This window comes from Halichoerus grypus, chromosome 1, assembly GCF_964656455.1.
Source record: "Halichoerus grypus chromosome 1, mHalGry1.hap1.1, whole genome shotgun sequence".
Taxonomy (NCBI): Eukaryota; Metazoa; Chordata; class Mammalia; order Carnivora; family Phocidae; genus Halichoerus; species Halichoerus grypus.
In genome coordinates this window covers 195980483-195997819 of record NC_135712.1, presented here as the reverse complement: position 1 = coordinate 195997819, position 17337 = coordinate 195980483, and the positions used below count along the sequence as shown (strand labels likewise).

The window sequence follows — 17337 nt, the reverse complement described above, 5'->3', positions numbered from 1 at the left end:
GGGGCTTGTATCCCCAGAATGGCATATGTGAAACTAAGGAGGCTCTTTATGTTACTTCAGTAACTAAATCCCTTGGATCAGGTCTTTTTACTGAACTCTATTCCACAGTAAACACTGTAACAGTGAAATTCAAGTGCCATATATATGAAATGATGGAAATGCAAACCTTTTAAGGGTCTGAGCAACTGAGACAGAGAAAACATGTCCCATGATACCTGACTCTCTCTACATCGCTGTTCCTATCTACTGAAGTCCTAATATTCTGTTAGAACAAGGATGTATGTAAAGCTGGAAATATACACTTCTACCCATGGGGTACTCCATCAGATCTAATGACAGAAATCAAGCTATCTCAAAAGTGAATGGAGATTAAATCAAATGATGCACATTACTTCTGCCCTGCAGACTGGCTGACTTGCTCCTACCTTCGTCACTATTTCAACATGGGAAAGTATATGCCCCAAACAGTACTTGGTCAGGAAGGGTCTGAGTCTGAAGCTGGTTTCTACAGTGAGCAATGGCATGTCTGAGTTAAGAGTTATAGAAAATGGGTGCACCTGGTGGCTCAATTGTTTAAACACCCAACTCTCTTGACTCTGGTCATGATCTTGGGGTTGTGAGATCGAGCCCCGTGTTGGACTCCATGCTCAGCGGGGAGTCTGCTTGAGACTCTCTCCCTCTGCCCCTCCCTGCCACATTCACTCTCTCTCTCTAAAATAAATAAATAAATCTTAAAAAAAAAAAAAAGAGTTCTAGAAAATGTACTTCATGTCCAAACCATGTTTTGTGCATATAAAAGAAAGGTTAATGGTATTTCTCATTTAAATCATAAAAGCACTGGTATTTGTGTCCTCATCTAACAGGTCTTTTTTATTTGGTACAGTCTCAATTTTAAGGTCCAGCATTAACTCCACAGAGAGAGCACTAACATCTCTTAGCCTAGCACAGTACCTGGCAGTAACAGACACAAAACAAATAGTTAACAAATAAACCATGTGATTAGCTGAGGGTCCCCAACCACATAAGCTTAGAGAACCAACAAAACACTGATGAAAGCAGACTAAAAATATCCATGCTTCAGTCATTTACTTCCTGGCCAGAACACAGTACCACAGAGTTAGCTTCAAAAAGAGAAGAGTATATTCTGCAGCCAAGATTCCTCTCCTCCCAACCCAACCAGCTACTTTGGAAACATGTGTTGCAGATGACCTAGAACACGGTGTGTGAATGCATTCATACAAGGTATTTCCACAACTGGGAAAACTCCAAGGAAATCATTCTGAATTTAAAAATGAGAAGCTTGAAAATTCCCTCTCCCTTCACAAGAACTTAGGGCCAAGAAGCAGCCCTGGGAGGTATAAATATGAAGGTGCAAGATCCTCCCAATTTCTTACCAAAGAAACACAGGCAAGTCCTAAATGCAGGCGGTTTCGTTTTTTGACTAGAACCCAGGAGGCCTATAAGACTGAGCCCTCTGTAGGTAATGTTCTGCCCAAGAAAGCATGGGGTAAATTGCTGTTCCTATATTAATACCAAAGAGTAAAATTCCAGGGAATCCCTGGTTAATTGCCTTCTACCTAATTCTAATCATTTAACTGCTAGAAAGAAATTGACAAGGTACCTAAGAACTACATTTTGAGACTCCAAGAAGTAGTTACTTTTTTTTTTTTTTAAGAGCGAGAGAAAAAGTGAGAGCAAGTGGGTGTGTGAGTGGTGGGGAGGCAGAGGGAGAGCGAAAATCTTAAGCAGACTCCACGATGAGCACAGAACCCAATGCAGGGCTCCATTATCACGACCTGAGCCAAATCTAAGAGTCGGATGCTTAACCGACTGAGCCACCCAGGTGCCCCGAAGCATTTACATTTTTGAGAAACTCACCGACCACTTCTTTTTTCTGTGTTGAAGTTTCAGGAGAGGGTCTATTTAGGTTAACTTAGGGAAGAAAAGGGAATGCTCTGCTTTGGGTGTCTCACTATTTAGCTACAGAAGAGAGATGTCCTTACTTTTATTATCCTTTTTCCTTTTTTAAATATGTGTGTTCATTCATCAAGTATTTATCAGTACCTACATACCAGGCACAGTTTTAGATGCCAGGAATAGGTGAATAAGGTGGTGTTTTTTGTGGAGCTATCATTCTCTTTGGAAGAAGAAAGAAAATAAACATGTAAACAAACAAGTTATTTCACATATAGTAACAAAAAACTGAGGACCACAGAACAGAGTTGATGTGATGATGGGAAAGGAGGGGTACGGAGCAAACAATTTAGACAGGTGGTCAGGAAGGTCCACTCCTAGCTGTCATTATTTTAAGTGATATCAGAATCATGAAAAAGAGCCAGTCACAGAAAGAGCCAAAGGAAGCATGTTCTAAGAAGAAGAGTAACTGCAAAATTCTAGAGGCAGGAGCTCATTTGGCATGTTCTAGGAACAGCAGCAGCATAATCTACAAAAAAATATTCCTAAAGCGATTCCAATGACTCTCCAACATTTAATCATAACACTGACTACTCTTATATCTCAATCCAGCAATACTAGAGCAGTCCTTGATAATATGAAGGTTCTCCTTAAAACTGAGCAGGAAATATGCATTAATGTAAGAGCAACTCATGGCAACATTGTCCAGGATGTCCTAGGATCCCCTGTAATTGGGAGTGGGGTTCTCTGGTCGTATGCCCCCTTACCCTCCTAGTTACCAACACAACTCCACAGGAAGTCCAGCTTCCCATAACAGCACAGAAGAAATCACAGGCAGGAGGGCCTTATCCACCTCCCAATGGTCCATCTTACTCATCCCAGCTACCCACTTACTCCTTCGGTCACTGTGCCTTGATTGTCTTGCCCATCTTCATCATCATCTTCATCATCTGCTTCTCCTTTTTGAACAAACTCATTTCTCGTTCGAAGGTACAAATCCCAGAGTTTGCAAGCAGCTTTATATTCAGGAGAATCTGGCTGTACAAATTAACAAAGACAAGAGAAAAAAATATCACTTTAGTATTTTATTGTAAATCAATGACTTTTAAAGCATTCTGCTCCAGCAGAGACTAGCATTCTAAAACAATGTTGAACCCCCTACCACAAATTTAGAAATCTTTTTTTTTTTTTAAGATTTTATTTATTTATCTGACAGAGCGAGACACAGCGAGAGAGGAAACACAAGCAGGGGGAGTGGAAGAGGGAGAAGCAGGCTTCCTGCCAAGCAGGGAGCCCGATGCGGGGCTCGATCCCAGGACCCTGGGATCATGACCTGAGCCGAAGGCAGATGCTTAATGACTGAGCCACCCAGGGGCCCCCAAATTTAGAAATCTTTATGATTAAGATACATGGGCCTCAATTCCTCTTCTGAAGAACTAAGCATATGTTTTAAAGGCATTCTGAAATCATATTATTTATTTATGTCCTACTATCTCATTACATTAAGATTTGAGGCAAAAGATAAATGATTTGTTAAATTAACACTAATAGGGACACCTGGTGGCTCAGTCAGTTAAGCGTCTGCCTTCGGCTCAGATCATGATCCTAAGGTCCTGGGATCGAGTCCCCCATCAGGCTCCTTGCTCAGCGGGGAGCCTGCTTCTCCCTCTACCTGCCACTCCCCCTGCTTGTGCGCTCTCTCTGACAAATAAGTAACTAAAATCTTTAAAAAAAATTAACACTAATTACTCATACATGAAAACACGCAATTTAAAAGATAAGACCTAGTTTAAGGGCTTTAAGTGTAAAGGATATAAGCTAATGATTGTTCTAATATTACTTCTATTTTTAAGCTATTTACTACTTTATTTAAAGACTTCTTTTCCTAAAGTATAACAGGGATAAACTCTAATTGAAACTTTCCAGTAAAGCAATGCTGGAAGCAATGTTAAAATAAATAAATAAAAACAAAACTTTCAAAATGCATCCAGGTGCTGCCAATAAGGAGAAAGCAATGCTCAAAAGAGCAAGAATAGAGTAAAAGCAGGAACCCAGATAACCATGCAGAACACTGAAGCTGACATTCACTCAAGGGCTTTTGTAAGACAAGATAAACCTAAGCTTTAGCTTTCAAGGTTCTCTGAGGCTGCAAGAACAGGATATAAAGGGCAGGGCCCACCAGAAGCTGGGACTCCAAAGGCCACAGTTGCAACGTAAGTGGGAATTCAAAAACAATTCAGTTTCTGTGATGCCCGGGAACAACACTACCCACCTCAACCTCCACCCAGCTCAACTTGTGCTTATCTCAAACCATAGCACTGCAGGGAGAGGAGAGGCATGGGATGAATCTCCTCTGAGAACTCTTCATCATACGCTAGCCCTAACAAAGACAGGCCAGGTGCCTGGGATAAGCAACACACTACCCTGAATGAACCCAACTTCAATCTAAGCCTCAAACAATCTCTAGAGATCAAGTTCCAAGAAATATGAGCTCAAGGTTAAAATTCATGAAACACAGAAGAAAGCCAGCAGAAATAACTGCAAAATCAGACATGCAAGTATTTCAGATATTGGAATTGTCTGCCACAGAATGAAAAATAAGTATGTTGAACATTTTTAAAGAAACAATGGGATTGAAAAATATAAGCAAATTGCAGGAAACCCTGAAAAAGGAACTACTTCCAAAACACGAAAAATATAAATATTAAAATGTAAGAACTTAATAGCGTGGTTTAAGAGCAGATTTCAAAGAAAACTGGAAGAACTAAAGAAATTACCTAAAAAGCAACACAGGCACTAAAAAGGGGAATATGAAAGGTTAGGAGAGACAAAGATGTGAGAGGGCTCTAACAGAACACCCAGAGTTCTAGCAGGAGAGAGAGTGCGGCAGGGGCAGCATGCAAAGACAGAACAGCTGCAAACTTCTCAGAGAGGATGGAAAACATCAATCCAAAGATTTAGAAAGCCCTATAATTCCCAGACTATACTAATAAAAAGACATTCATATCTAGACACATCACCGTGAAACTGTAGAACAAAGAGACAACAAGACACCAAAGACAGCCAGAAAGAAAATATAGCTAACCTTTAAAGGAACTAAAATTATATTGACAGAGGACTTCCTGATGGCAATAAAAGAAAAAAAATAGGGACACCTGGCTGGCTCAGTCAAAACGGCATGCAACTTTTGATCTCAGGGCCATGAGTTTGAGCCCCATGTTGTGTGTAAAGATTACTTTAAATAAATAAACTAAAAAAAAAAAAAAAAAAGTAGAATGTGAATATAAACAAATACTATCTATAAAACAATAACATTAAAAAAAATAAAAAAAAATAAAACAGAAACATTATTTTATGGGATTAAAAATCTGCCACAACAGGTGTGCCTGGCTGGCTCAGTCAGTGGAGTGTATGACTCTTCATCTTGGGGTTGTGAGTTCCAGTCCCATGTTGGGTGCAAAGATTACTTAAAAATAAAATCTTTTTTTTTTTAAAGATTCATTTATTTAAGAGAGAGAGAAAGAGAGAGAGAATGCAAGCAGGGGGAGGGGCAGAGGGAGAAAGGGAAAGAGAATCCTCAAGCAGACTCCCCACTGAGCACAGAGCCCATGCAGGGCTTGATCCAGGGACCCTGAGATCACAATCCAAGCCAAAATCAAGAGTCCGATGCTCAACTGACCGTACCACCCAGGCGCCCCCAAAATAAATTAAAAAAAAAAAATCTGCCACGACAGAACTAAAATTCAAAACATCAGTAGCATAAATAGATCAGAGTTGAATTATTCTAAGGTCTTTGTATTGTTTAGAAGGAGGTTTAAGATGCTGATTAAACTTTTGACTTTGGTAAGTTAATTATGCACATTAAAGCTTCTTGAATAAGAACCAAGAGGTATCAACAGATTTTACAACCCCCAAATTATAGAGAAAATAAGAGGGAATAACAAAATGAAACCAAAAGAAGGCAGAAAGAAAAACAAGAGAAAAGATTACAAAATGAGATAAAGTGGAAATGTAGATGACGGGAATACATCCGAACATAATGTTATTACTAAAACTGTAAAGAGATGAAATTCCAGGTAAAAAGATTATCACCTGTATATTAATAGAAATTCATGCATATGCTGTTTGCAAGGGATGCGTGAGCATGAAAAGGTTGAAGGAAAAGAATGGGAAAAAATAAACTAGATAAACACAAAAATAAAAGCTGATAGAACTATATTAATATCAGATAAAACAGACTTCAAACAAAAGATATTACTAATGATACTACATAATGGAAAAAAAACTCAATTTACTAGGACAATATAACAATTTTAAACTTGTATGCTCCCAGTTGCAGAGTTTTAAAATACATAAAGCAAAAGATGAACAGAGTTATTAAGAAGAAACAGACAAATCCATCATCTGAGTGAGAGATTTTAAAACACCTCATTTGGTAAATAGTTTGTACAGATAATTCAGTAAGGATATAAATGATTTTAGCAACATAATTAACAAGCTAGGTCTGATGGACACACACAGAATCTTGTATCCAATGAACAGCACCCTTGCCATAGTCACAAAATTTATAGCACCTTTATAGCTAAAAGTAGAAAGAACCCAAATGCCCATCAACTGGGAAATGGATAAACAAAGTGTGGTACAGCCATATAATAGCACATTATCCAGTCATAGAAAGGAATGAAGTACTAATACATGCTACAAAAAGGATGAACCTCGAAGACCTGCTCAGTGAAAGAAGCCAGTCACCTAAGGCCATATAGTATTTGATTCCATTTATATACAATGTGCTGAACGACAAATCCACAAGAAAATAGATTAGTGGTTGTCAGAGGCAGGGAGGAGGGGAAATGGGTGTGGTTTTCTTTTTGGGGTAATGAAAATATTCTGGAGTTAGGTATTAGGTATTAGTGATGCTTGCACAACTTTGTGAATATGCCAAAAACCCTGAATTTATTGAATTCTATGCTTTCTTTATTATTTATTATTATTTTTTTAAAGTAGGCTCCATGCCCAGTGTGGAGCCCAACACAGGCTTCAATTCACAACCCTGACATCGAGACTGGAGATGATGTCAAGAGTTGGACGCTTAACCAACTGAGCCACCCAGGCACCCCTGAATCTACACTTTATTTATTTATTTTTTTTTTAAAGATTTTATTTATTTATTTGACAGAGAGAGACACAGAGAGAGAGGGAACACAAGCGGGGGGACTGGGAGAGGGAGAAGCAGGCTTCCCACGGAGGAGGGAGCCCGATGCGGGGCTCGATCCCAGGACCCTGGGATCATGACCTGAGCCGAAGGCAGACGCTTAACGACTGAGCCACCCAGGCGCCCCTGAATCTACACTTTAAAAGACTGTGTGACAGAAGGGAAGGGGGTGGGGGAATGGGGTAACCGGGTGATGGGTGTTAAGGAGGGCATGTGTGGTGATGAGCACTGGGTGTTATATGCAACTGCAATGAATCGTTGAACACTACATCAAAAACTTATGATGGGGTGCCTGGGTGGCTCAGTTGGTTAAGCGACTGCCTTCGGCTCAGGTCATGATCCTGGAGTCCCGGGATCGAGTCCCGCATCAGGCTCCCTGCTCAGCAGGGAGTCTGCTTCTCCTCTGACCCTCCCCCCTCTCATGTGCTCTCTCTCATTCTCTCTCTCAAATAAATAAATAAAATCTTAAAAAAAAAATAATAATAAAAAAAAAACTTATGATGTACTATAGGCTGGCTAATTGAACATAAAAAAAAAAAAAAAGAATTGGCACCTGCCAAAAAAATAAAGACTGTGAATTTATTCTCAATTAAAAATATATATATACATACACATATTACACAGTATTAAGAACAAATCTAATAACACTTTCCATTTTGCAGACTCTTAATAAAAAAATATCTAAAGCTTTGCTAAAATAACTTAAAGAAGCCTTAAAAAGACAACACATCAAATTCAAAGACTGGAATAATCAGTATCACAATTACGTTAATTCTCCAAAATAGGACTGATCCACAGAGTCCATGCAATTCCAATAAAACCTCCAACAATTTTTTTCATGCTTGACTTAACATAACATATAAATGTATAAGGACCAAGAATAATCAATAACCAGTGCTTTCCTTACCTGATAAAGAATTATAAAGCCATAATAATTAAGGCAAGAATAAAAGAGCCGAGTAACAGCTAAACTTGGCAAAACAAAAGGAACAGACTAAAGGGCTGGAAAGGGACCATGAGGACATGGAAGTGCTGTGAGCACTGCTGGTGCACATGACTGTGAAGAGGATGTGGCCACTTCAAGGTGCCGCTTATCCCTTTTAGGAAACAAAATTGAACCCTACCTCACAGAAGACACAAAAACCAACCTGAGCTGCCGTAAAGGCTTGTATGTGAAAGACAAAACTATTAAACTTTTAGAAGAAAATATAGGAGTGTCTTTATAATCTTTGGATAAGAGGGATTTCTGAAAACAAGACACAAATGACAAACCACAAAGTTAAAGAGTAAGAAATTGGATTATGTTAAAATACTCTTCTGTTTCATCAAGACGCCATAAAGAATGAAAACAGCCTCATAGTGGGAGAAGATACTTGTAACAAATATAACCAAGGAGGATTAGTATCTAGAATATATAAAAAAACTTCTAGAAATAAATATGAAAATGACAAACAACTCGAGAGAAAAATGGACAAAAGATTTGAGCAGACACAAAAGAAACAAAAATGGTACATGCTATACAAATCTTCAGTCCTTCTTAAAAGAAACAAACTCAGGGGCGCCTGGGTGGCTCAGATGGTTAAGCATCTGCCTTCGGCTCAGGTCATGATCCCAGGGTCCTAGGATCGAGCCCCACATCGGGCTCCTGGCTCAGTGGGGAGCCTGCTTCTCCTTCTCCCTCTGCCTCTCTCCCTGCTCATGCTCTATCTCTGTGTCTCAAATAAATAAATAAAATCTTAAAAAAAAAAAAAAAGTAAGAAACTCAAACCGCACTACTTACACTACTAAACTGATAAAAATTAAAAAGCCAAACTATTATCAAATTGGATACCTTCCAAATGTGATGCTTTCTTACCTTGTAATAGGCCTTTGCATTGTTAAAAAGCAGCTGGAAGTCGGCAGTCAGCAGATTAACATCATCATACTCTTCCATTTTTAGCTTTTGTTGGATTTTCATCAAATCAATGGGCTGAGAAACCACTTCATAATAGTCTGGTTGATTTCTGTTATAATTTTTTTTAAAAAAGGTGTTAGTCCAAAGCCCATATAAAGTTATATTTCAAAACTACTTGTGGTAATGTCCAACATTCCAAGTGATAAAACATACTAGATTTACTCCATTAGAACTAAAAGAGTAACAAAAGCAAGGTGCATATGCAAGCCATTTTCTAAGTATATATTAGCAACACAAAAACCTAACTTAACATCTGTGATGGTCATTTATATGCTAAATATTTAAAGATTTAGGGCACCTGCACTAAAACAATGTCATTGGCATCTTCCGCAAATGAAAATAACTTACCTTTTGTGGTGTTCAATAGTGGATGAAAACAGATTCACGTTTCAAAGCTCTTTACAAACTTACAAAATGGATTGTCTCTTCACTTAGTGACCACAGAACTTTTTCTGCCAAGTACAATCAAGTGCCTATTATATATACTGCTCTAATATCAATTACTAAACTTACAGAGGAGAAAGATGAGGTCGTTGGCACAAGGAGCTTACCAAAGATAAAAGGGTGTAAAACATAAATAAACATGACCAAACTATTAAAAACAAAAACAAAAACAAACACATAGGTATGATAAATAAAAAATCCAGGATAGTGATCATCTCTTGGAGGGGAGGGATAGTGGGGGTCACACAGGAAACTTCAAATGTGGTTATAAATGATAATTTATTTTTTTTTTTTTAAGATTTTATTTATTTGACATAGAGAGAGACAGCGAGAGGGAACACAAGCAGGGGAGCAGGAGAGGGAGAAGCAGCCTTCCTGCTGAGCAAGGAGCCTGATGTGGGGCTGGATCCCAGGACCCTGGGATCATGACCTGAGCTGAAAGGCAGACGCTTAATGACTGAGCCACCCAGGCGCCCCTAAATGATAATTTCTTAAGTTGGGTTTTGGGTTAATGGATGTTTATTATTATTCTCTCTGGCTTTTTTCTTTTGAAAAGAAATTATTTAAATTCAATTAATTAACATTTAATGTATTATTAGTTTCAGAGGTACATAGAGCTCAGTGATTCATCAGTTGTATGTAACACTCAGTGCTCATTACAGCACTTGCCCTCCTTAAATGCCCATCACCGCTTCTGGCTTTTTTCAAATGGAATTTCATGAGACAAGTAAACCTCCTGAAAAATTATTTCAGTGACCATTTCTCTCAGTTCTCCCCCAAGTTAACTCCATTCTAGAGGTATAAGAAATAAATTATTACATACAAAAAATATCATGTCATTAAGGCATTAATCTCTCTTGGGACCTTGGATGACATGTTATAGCCATATATGGAGAATATATTTAATTTTTAAAACCTTTTTATTCTGACATAAAAATTGCAAGAATAATATAAAGCATGTTTTTCTGAACCATTTGAAAGTAAGCTGCTGACATGAGGTTCTATCACCCCTGAATAATTTAGTATTTCCTATGAACAAGGACCACAGCTCAACCATCAAAATCAGGAAACTGACTCTGATACAGTACCACCATTTAATCCTCATTCTGTAACTATTCCAAAATTGTCCTTTATACCCAAAGGATCAAGTCCAGAATCACATGTTGCATTTAGTTATACTTCTTCAGTTTCTTTCATTCTGAAACAGGTCCTCAGTCTTTCCTCAACTTTCAGGATCTTGATACTTTTGAATAACTTATGGGCCAATTATTTTATAGGGTGTCCCTATAAAACAGAGTTTGTCTGTTTTCCTGATGAATAAATGCAGGCTATGCTTCGGCAGGACTATGACAGAAATGATGCTACGTTTGTCACACTGTATCCTATCAGGTTAGGCACATGATTTCAACTTGTCCCAGTACTTAGGCAAGGCTCATTCTGATCACTTGATTATAGTGGTGTCTGCCAAGTTTCTCAACTGAGCAAGTCACTGTTTTTCTCCCTATACTTTACAGAGCGGTACCTCCAGACTATGTAAAAGTCCATTCCTAATCCATTTACTCATTTATTTATATCAATATGGATCCCTGGATTCCTATTTGGAAGTCATTAAAACCCATTACGTTAATTATTCTGATGCTCAAGCTGCTCGAAGTTGGGCCAGGAGGAGTCCTTTCAAGATGGTTTGTATTCTCTATGTGCTTCTGACATGTTCCCATCACTCTTTGAACATCTGCTTACTTTCTGGCAGCCTAAGATGTTACAGGTTCCTCCTTGCCCTTAAAATCAACCATTTCCCCCAGCCATTTCCTTGCATGGTAAATGGTATTTAAAAACGAAGCCCAGGGGGCGCCTGGGTGGCTCAGTTGGTTAAGCAACTGCCTTCGGCTCAGGTCATGATCCTGGAGTCCCTGGATCGAGTCCCGCATCGGACTCCCTGCTGAGCAGGGAGTCTGCTTCTCCCTCTGACCCTCTCCCCTCTCATGTTCTCTCTGTCTCATTCTCTCTCTCAAATAAATAAATAAAATCTTTAAAAAAAAAAAAACAAAACGAAGTCCAGGGGCACCTGGGTGGCTCAGTCGGTTAAGCGTCTGCCTTCGGCTCAGGTCATGATCCCAGGGTCCTGGGATTGAGCCCCACGTCGGGCTCCCTGCTCAGTGGGAAGCCTGCTTCTCCCTCTCCCTCTGCCTGCCACTCCCCCTGCTTGTGCTCTCTCTCTCTGACAAATAAATAAAATCTTAAAAAAATAATAATAAATAAATAAAATAAAAACGAAGTCCAAGGTGCTGGATGTGCTCAAGTATACCGGTGTGTTACTGCTCCCAGTCTGTCTCAACGGACAAAGATGGAGATAGACATATACTCACTTATATCTACATTTCTATTATCTACAGATGTTGGGAACCATGAATTCACACAAACAATTCCTATTCTAATCGTATACCACAGGGTTCAATCTAGTTTCCTTTCTCTATTTGTACTCCCTTTCTCAGATAATGAGAAGCCTGAGTCCTATTATTCACAATATATTTACTTACATGATTGGTCTCCTGTATATAACCAATCTCCTCTTGCTGCTGTCTACCTCCACCCCATAATGCTTCCCTTCCCCTCACTAAGGCTATGACCCCTTGCCCTGGGCTAGGCCACACCCCATGTGGATGCCATCCTTACCCCACCCATGACAGGCCACTGCCACCACTACACCCCCAACATGGACGTCATCCTCCCTCCACCTAATTAGGCCCCAACACACTGTGCCAGGAAGTCCTTCAACATAAACCCCGTTTACCATGCCCAGGCTCTGACACTCCATGATGTGATATTGCTACTATCCACAACTCTCTCCCAACACCCCACCACCTGTCTTCCCGGCAGATGCCAAGTTTGCTCAGTCTCACCTAATGGCTTTTGGATTAAATTCTTCAGGAAGGGAAAAGAAGAGGAAAAATAGAGTTTTTTAAAGCTCTTATCAACTATTTATGATTTTAGTGAACTATGAAATTAAGTATGAGGGGATAAAAGGAGTAATCATTCTGCTATTTGGAGAAAGTACAGGAACATAAAGGTCTTAGTGAGTAATAACAAAGGACCATCCAGGCCTAATGTCGATGCTGTCAGTGATGCCAAGGGACTTTCTCAGGGTGAGCGTTAGGGCTTTGTTAACCTGATATCCACAATGGCTCTCTCCACCTGGGCCTGGTGGGCCACAGTCCACTGCTCCTTGCTGAGGCTGGACCTCAGCAGCCTCTCAGGCTTGGGGGAGGACATGTACCTAGGAAGAACACTCTCTCCCAGAAGCTCTGTGAGAGGGATCTTCACAAACATTTTCAGACTCACCACAGAGACAAAAGGGAGATCAGGATCTCAACATTCCCTATGTGATAAGGTCAAAACAAGGGCCTCCCCTTTTCAAAGTGAAAGAGTTCTACTAATTTCTCCCACTTAAATCAACATGCAGAAAAGCATAAGATAATAAAAGCTGTCCCTACTTATCCCAAGATAAAAGCACTATTAGTATTCTTTCAGACTTTCACACATATGTATACACAAACAGGACTATGCGGTGCACGTTCTTGCACAATAGCTTTTCTCTTTCAACAGCAGCCGAGGGCGCCCTGCCATGATACGGCCGCAGAACAGCCAAACCACAACTGACACTTTTAACCAGAAAAGTGAGAAACAGTGGGCCTGATATGCGGAGCCTGCTGGCTACCCCCGAACTCATTTTCCCTTATCCCCAGGATGGCAGCATTCTGAGCTGCTGTGTGACTACTAAAGAGCATCTTCTCCAGCCTTGCTGCAGCTAAGTTCTGGCCAATACAAGAGCTGAAGTGTACCATATCCAGGTCACATCCTTAACATGCCTTCTTTTTATCCTGAGGTGAGGGCTGGAAGACAGCTATGGTGGTGAGCCATCTCAGACCATGCAGACAGGAGTGATATCCCAAGGACAGCAGAGGAAAGAGAGAGTACCTAGGCCCTGAGGACTTCATAGAACAGAATTTTTATATGAGAAAAAATAATTTTTCTTGTTTCAACCATTGTTAATTTGGATGTCTTAGCACAAGTAGCTTAATATACTAATCAAAACAAAGTCTCAAAAAGAGATTCACAGTTGTGTAGCTCTGAGCATTAGAGCTTCCCACAAACTCTTAAGAAAACATATACATTCCACAGAGGGGTAGAGATGCCCTCAGGCACAGCACTGGGGCAGGGCAATCAGTGCTCATAGGGTACCACAACTTGGAGGCTAGAAGACAGTGCTCTAGCACCCCAAGGCCTGTATCCTCCACCCCTCAGGACTAGTCTGCTGGTGGCAAGCAGGCAGCAGAGGGTAGTCCTTTTCTACGAAAGATTTGTGTACTCCAGTATGATGCTGCTCCTCTCTACAGCATACCAGTTAAGAGCACAGGCTCTAGAATCAGAAAGACTTGAGTCTGTACCCTGGTTATCCTTTAGTAGTTCTGAGAATCTGTGCAAGTTTTCATCTATAAACCACAATAATACTTCTCAAGTTTAAACAATATAAGGAAGTGCTTGACACTGTGTCTAGCATGTGGTAAACAATAAATATTTTATTATCATACGCTAATTAAATGACAACTTTTAAAAGACTGTTATGATAAACCAACTGAAATCTGGAGATAGTTAGCTCATTTTAAAAAGAGCCCTTCTCGGGCGCCTGGGTGGCTCAGATGGTTGAGCATCTGCCTTCAGCTCAGGTCATGATCCCAGGGTCCTGGGATCGAGTCCCACATCGGGCTCCCTGCTCCTTGGGAGCCTGCTTCTCCCTCTGCCTCTCTCTCTCTCTGTCTCTCATGAATAAATAAATAAAACCTTAAAAAAAAAAAAAAAAAAGAATAAAAAAAAAATAAAAAGAGCCCTTCTTTTCCAACCATGACTAATTTACATCCTTTAATTCAGGACGCTGACACTGCATTCTTAATGGCTCTGCTCTGTGAGGTGAAAAGTCTGACTTCAGCTCAACCTTCAGCTTGTTCATTACCCACTGTGGCATCAACAATCACGAATTAATCTAAATCTTTAACTCATTGTCTTGGTTTCCTAAAGCTTCCGTAACAAACAGCTACAGACTGAATGGCTTAAAACAACACAAACTTATTATCTTACAGAAGTCCCAAATGGGTCTTGCTGGGCTAAAAAGCAAGGTGTTGGTATCCCTTCTGGAGGTTTTAGGGAAGAATCCATTTCCTCACCTTTTCCAGCTTCTAGAGGCTGCCTGCATTCATTTGCTTGCAGCCCCCTTCCTCCATCTTCAAAGTCAGGAGTGTAGCATCTTCAAGTCCCTCTCTGACTCTGACTCTTCTGCCTCCCTCCTCCCTGTTTAAGGACCCTTGTGATTACACTGAGCCCATCTAGATAATCCAGGATAATCTCTCCAAGTCAAAGTTAGTTAAGTAAGAAATTTAATTTTTCTCTGGCATGTAATCCAACATATTCATAGATTCTAGGGGTTGAAACATGGACATATTTGGGGGTCATTATTCTGTCTACCACACTTATGTATGTTTTCAGAATAACTTCAACTGCCAGAGTTAGATGGAAACAGTGATGTTATTTTGATAGCAAGAGTGGAAAGAAGATCTAGTCAGGGAGAACACAGCCTCTACAGGGAGGTGTGTGCAATGTGCATACTGGGCCAGTAATTTGTTTTGCTCCATTGGACAACAGAAGTCAAACCCAAAATTACGGGGACAAAGAAAAAAAGCCAAATGAAAATAATAATTGTGGCCTCTGTATATTTCGAAAACTGATTCCTTTTAACGATAATAGCTATAAGTTCACTGCTATCTTAAAGACTACAAGTAATTTTTAAAAATATGCTTCATTCTTAAGGAACTAAAGAAGAACATAATAAACCCCAAACAAGCAGGAGGAATGAATTAATATACAAAGCAGAGATTAAAAAAAAACACAACAGAAAACAGAAAAAAAAAAATCAATAAAGCTAAGAGGTGGTTTTTTGAAAAGATCAAATAATTGACAAACCCCTTGTCTGGATGAACTAAAAAAAAAAAAAAAGACTCAAATAAAATCAGAAATGAAAGAGGGGACATTAGAACCAATGCCACAGAAATAAAAAGGATTATTAAAAAATACTATGAACAGCTATATGCCAATAAAGTGGATAACCTTGAAGAAATGGATAAATTCCTAGAAACATACAACCTAACAAAACTGAGTATGAAGAAAGAGAAAACCCAAATAGACCTATAACTAGTATGGAGACTAAACCAGTAATCAAAAATCTTCCAGCAAAACTACTGGGTATTTACCCAAAAAATACAAAAAAAATCAAAGGGATACATACACTCCCATGTTTATTGCAGCATTATTTACAATAGCCAGTTATGGAACCAGCCCAAGTGTCCATCGATATATGAATGGATAAAGAAGATGTGGTATATATATACCATATGCAATGGAATATTACTCATCCATAAAAAGAACAAAATCTTGCCATTTGCAACAACGTGGATGGAGCCAGAGAGTATAATGCTAAGTGAAATAAGCTATAGAAAGACAAATACTGTATGATTTCCCTCATATGTGAAATTTAAAAAACAACAAATGACAAAAGAGAAAAAAAGAGAGAGACAAACCAAGAAAGAGACTCTTAACTATAAAGAACGAACTGATGGTTACCAGAGTGGAGATGGGTAAGGGGATGGATGAAAAAGGTGACAGGGATTAAAGAGTATACTTATTGTGATGAGCACGGAGTAATGTACAGAACTGTTGCATCGCTACATTGTACACCTAAAACTAATTTAACACTGTATGCTAACAATACTGGAATGTAAAATTTTAATTAAAAAAAAAAATCTCCCAGCAAAGAAAAGTCCTAGATCTAATAATAGCTTCACTGGTGAATTCTATCAAACACTTAAAGAACTAACATTAATCCTTCTCAAACTTTTCCCAAAAAATTGGAGGAAAAACTTATTCATTCTGTGAAGCCACCAATACCCTGATACCAAAGCCAGCAAAGACACTACAAGAAAACTACAGACCAAACACCCCTTATGATCGCTGATACAAAAATCCTCAACAAAATACTAGCAATATGAATTCAGCAGCATATTAAAAGGATTATACACCATAAACGAGAGGGATTTATTCCTGGAATTCAAGGATGATTCAACCTACGAAAATTGATGAAGTAATACATCACACAGTAACGAATGAAGGAAAATAACTCAGTGATCATCTCAACTGTGGCAAAAAAAGAATAGGACAAAATTCAATACACTTTCATGATAAAACTCTCAAGAAATTAAGTATAGATGGAAAGTACCTCAACATAATAAAGACCATATGTGAAAAGCCCACAGCTACCATCATACTCAAAATGGTGAAAGATTGAAAGCTTTTCCTCTAAGTTTAGAAACAAAACAAGGATGCTTGCTCTTACCACTTCTTTTCAACATTCATAGCCAGAACAATTAGGCAACAAAAAGAAAAGGCCTCCTAATTGAAAAAGAATAAGTAAAATTGTCTTTGTTCACAGATGACATGATCTCATATGCAGAAAACTCTAAAGATTAAAAAAAAAAGGTAGAATAAGTGAATTCAGCAAAGTTGCGTATACAGAATTAACACATGCAAAAATCAGTTGCATTTCAATACACTAACAGTGAATAACCCAAAAAGAAAACAATTCAATTTACAATAGCATCAGAAAGAATTAAACTTACAAAAAACCTAAACAAAAAGGTGAAAAACTTGTACACTGAAAACTACACACTTCTGTAAGAAGGTAAAGACACAAATAAATGGGAAGTTAGCC

At 39.0% G+C, this 17337-nt stretch overlaps 1 protein-coding gene across 20 annotated transcripts in view; it reads right to left on the bottom strand.

Moving 5' to 3' along the window:
- PBRM1 (polybromo 1) overlaps positions 1-17337 on the bottom strand; it is a 116301-nt gene that overhangs the window by 89119 nt on the left and 9845 nt on the right. For all 20 annotated transcript variants that reach the window (XM_036102591.2, XM_078077287.1, XM_078077293.1 and 17 more), the window contains 2 exons: positions 8982-9129; positions 2809-2952 (listed from right to left, as the gene is read on the bottom strand). In XM_036102591.2, the coding sequence (XP_035958484.1) occupies positions 2809-2952; positions 8982-9129 (292 nt within the window). The remainder of the gene's footprint in view (positions 1-2808; positions 2953-8981; positions 9130-17337) is intronic.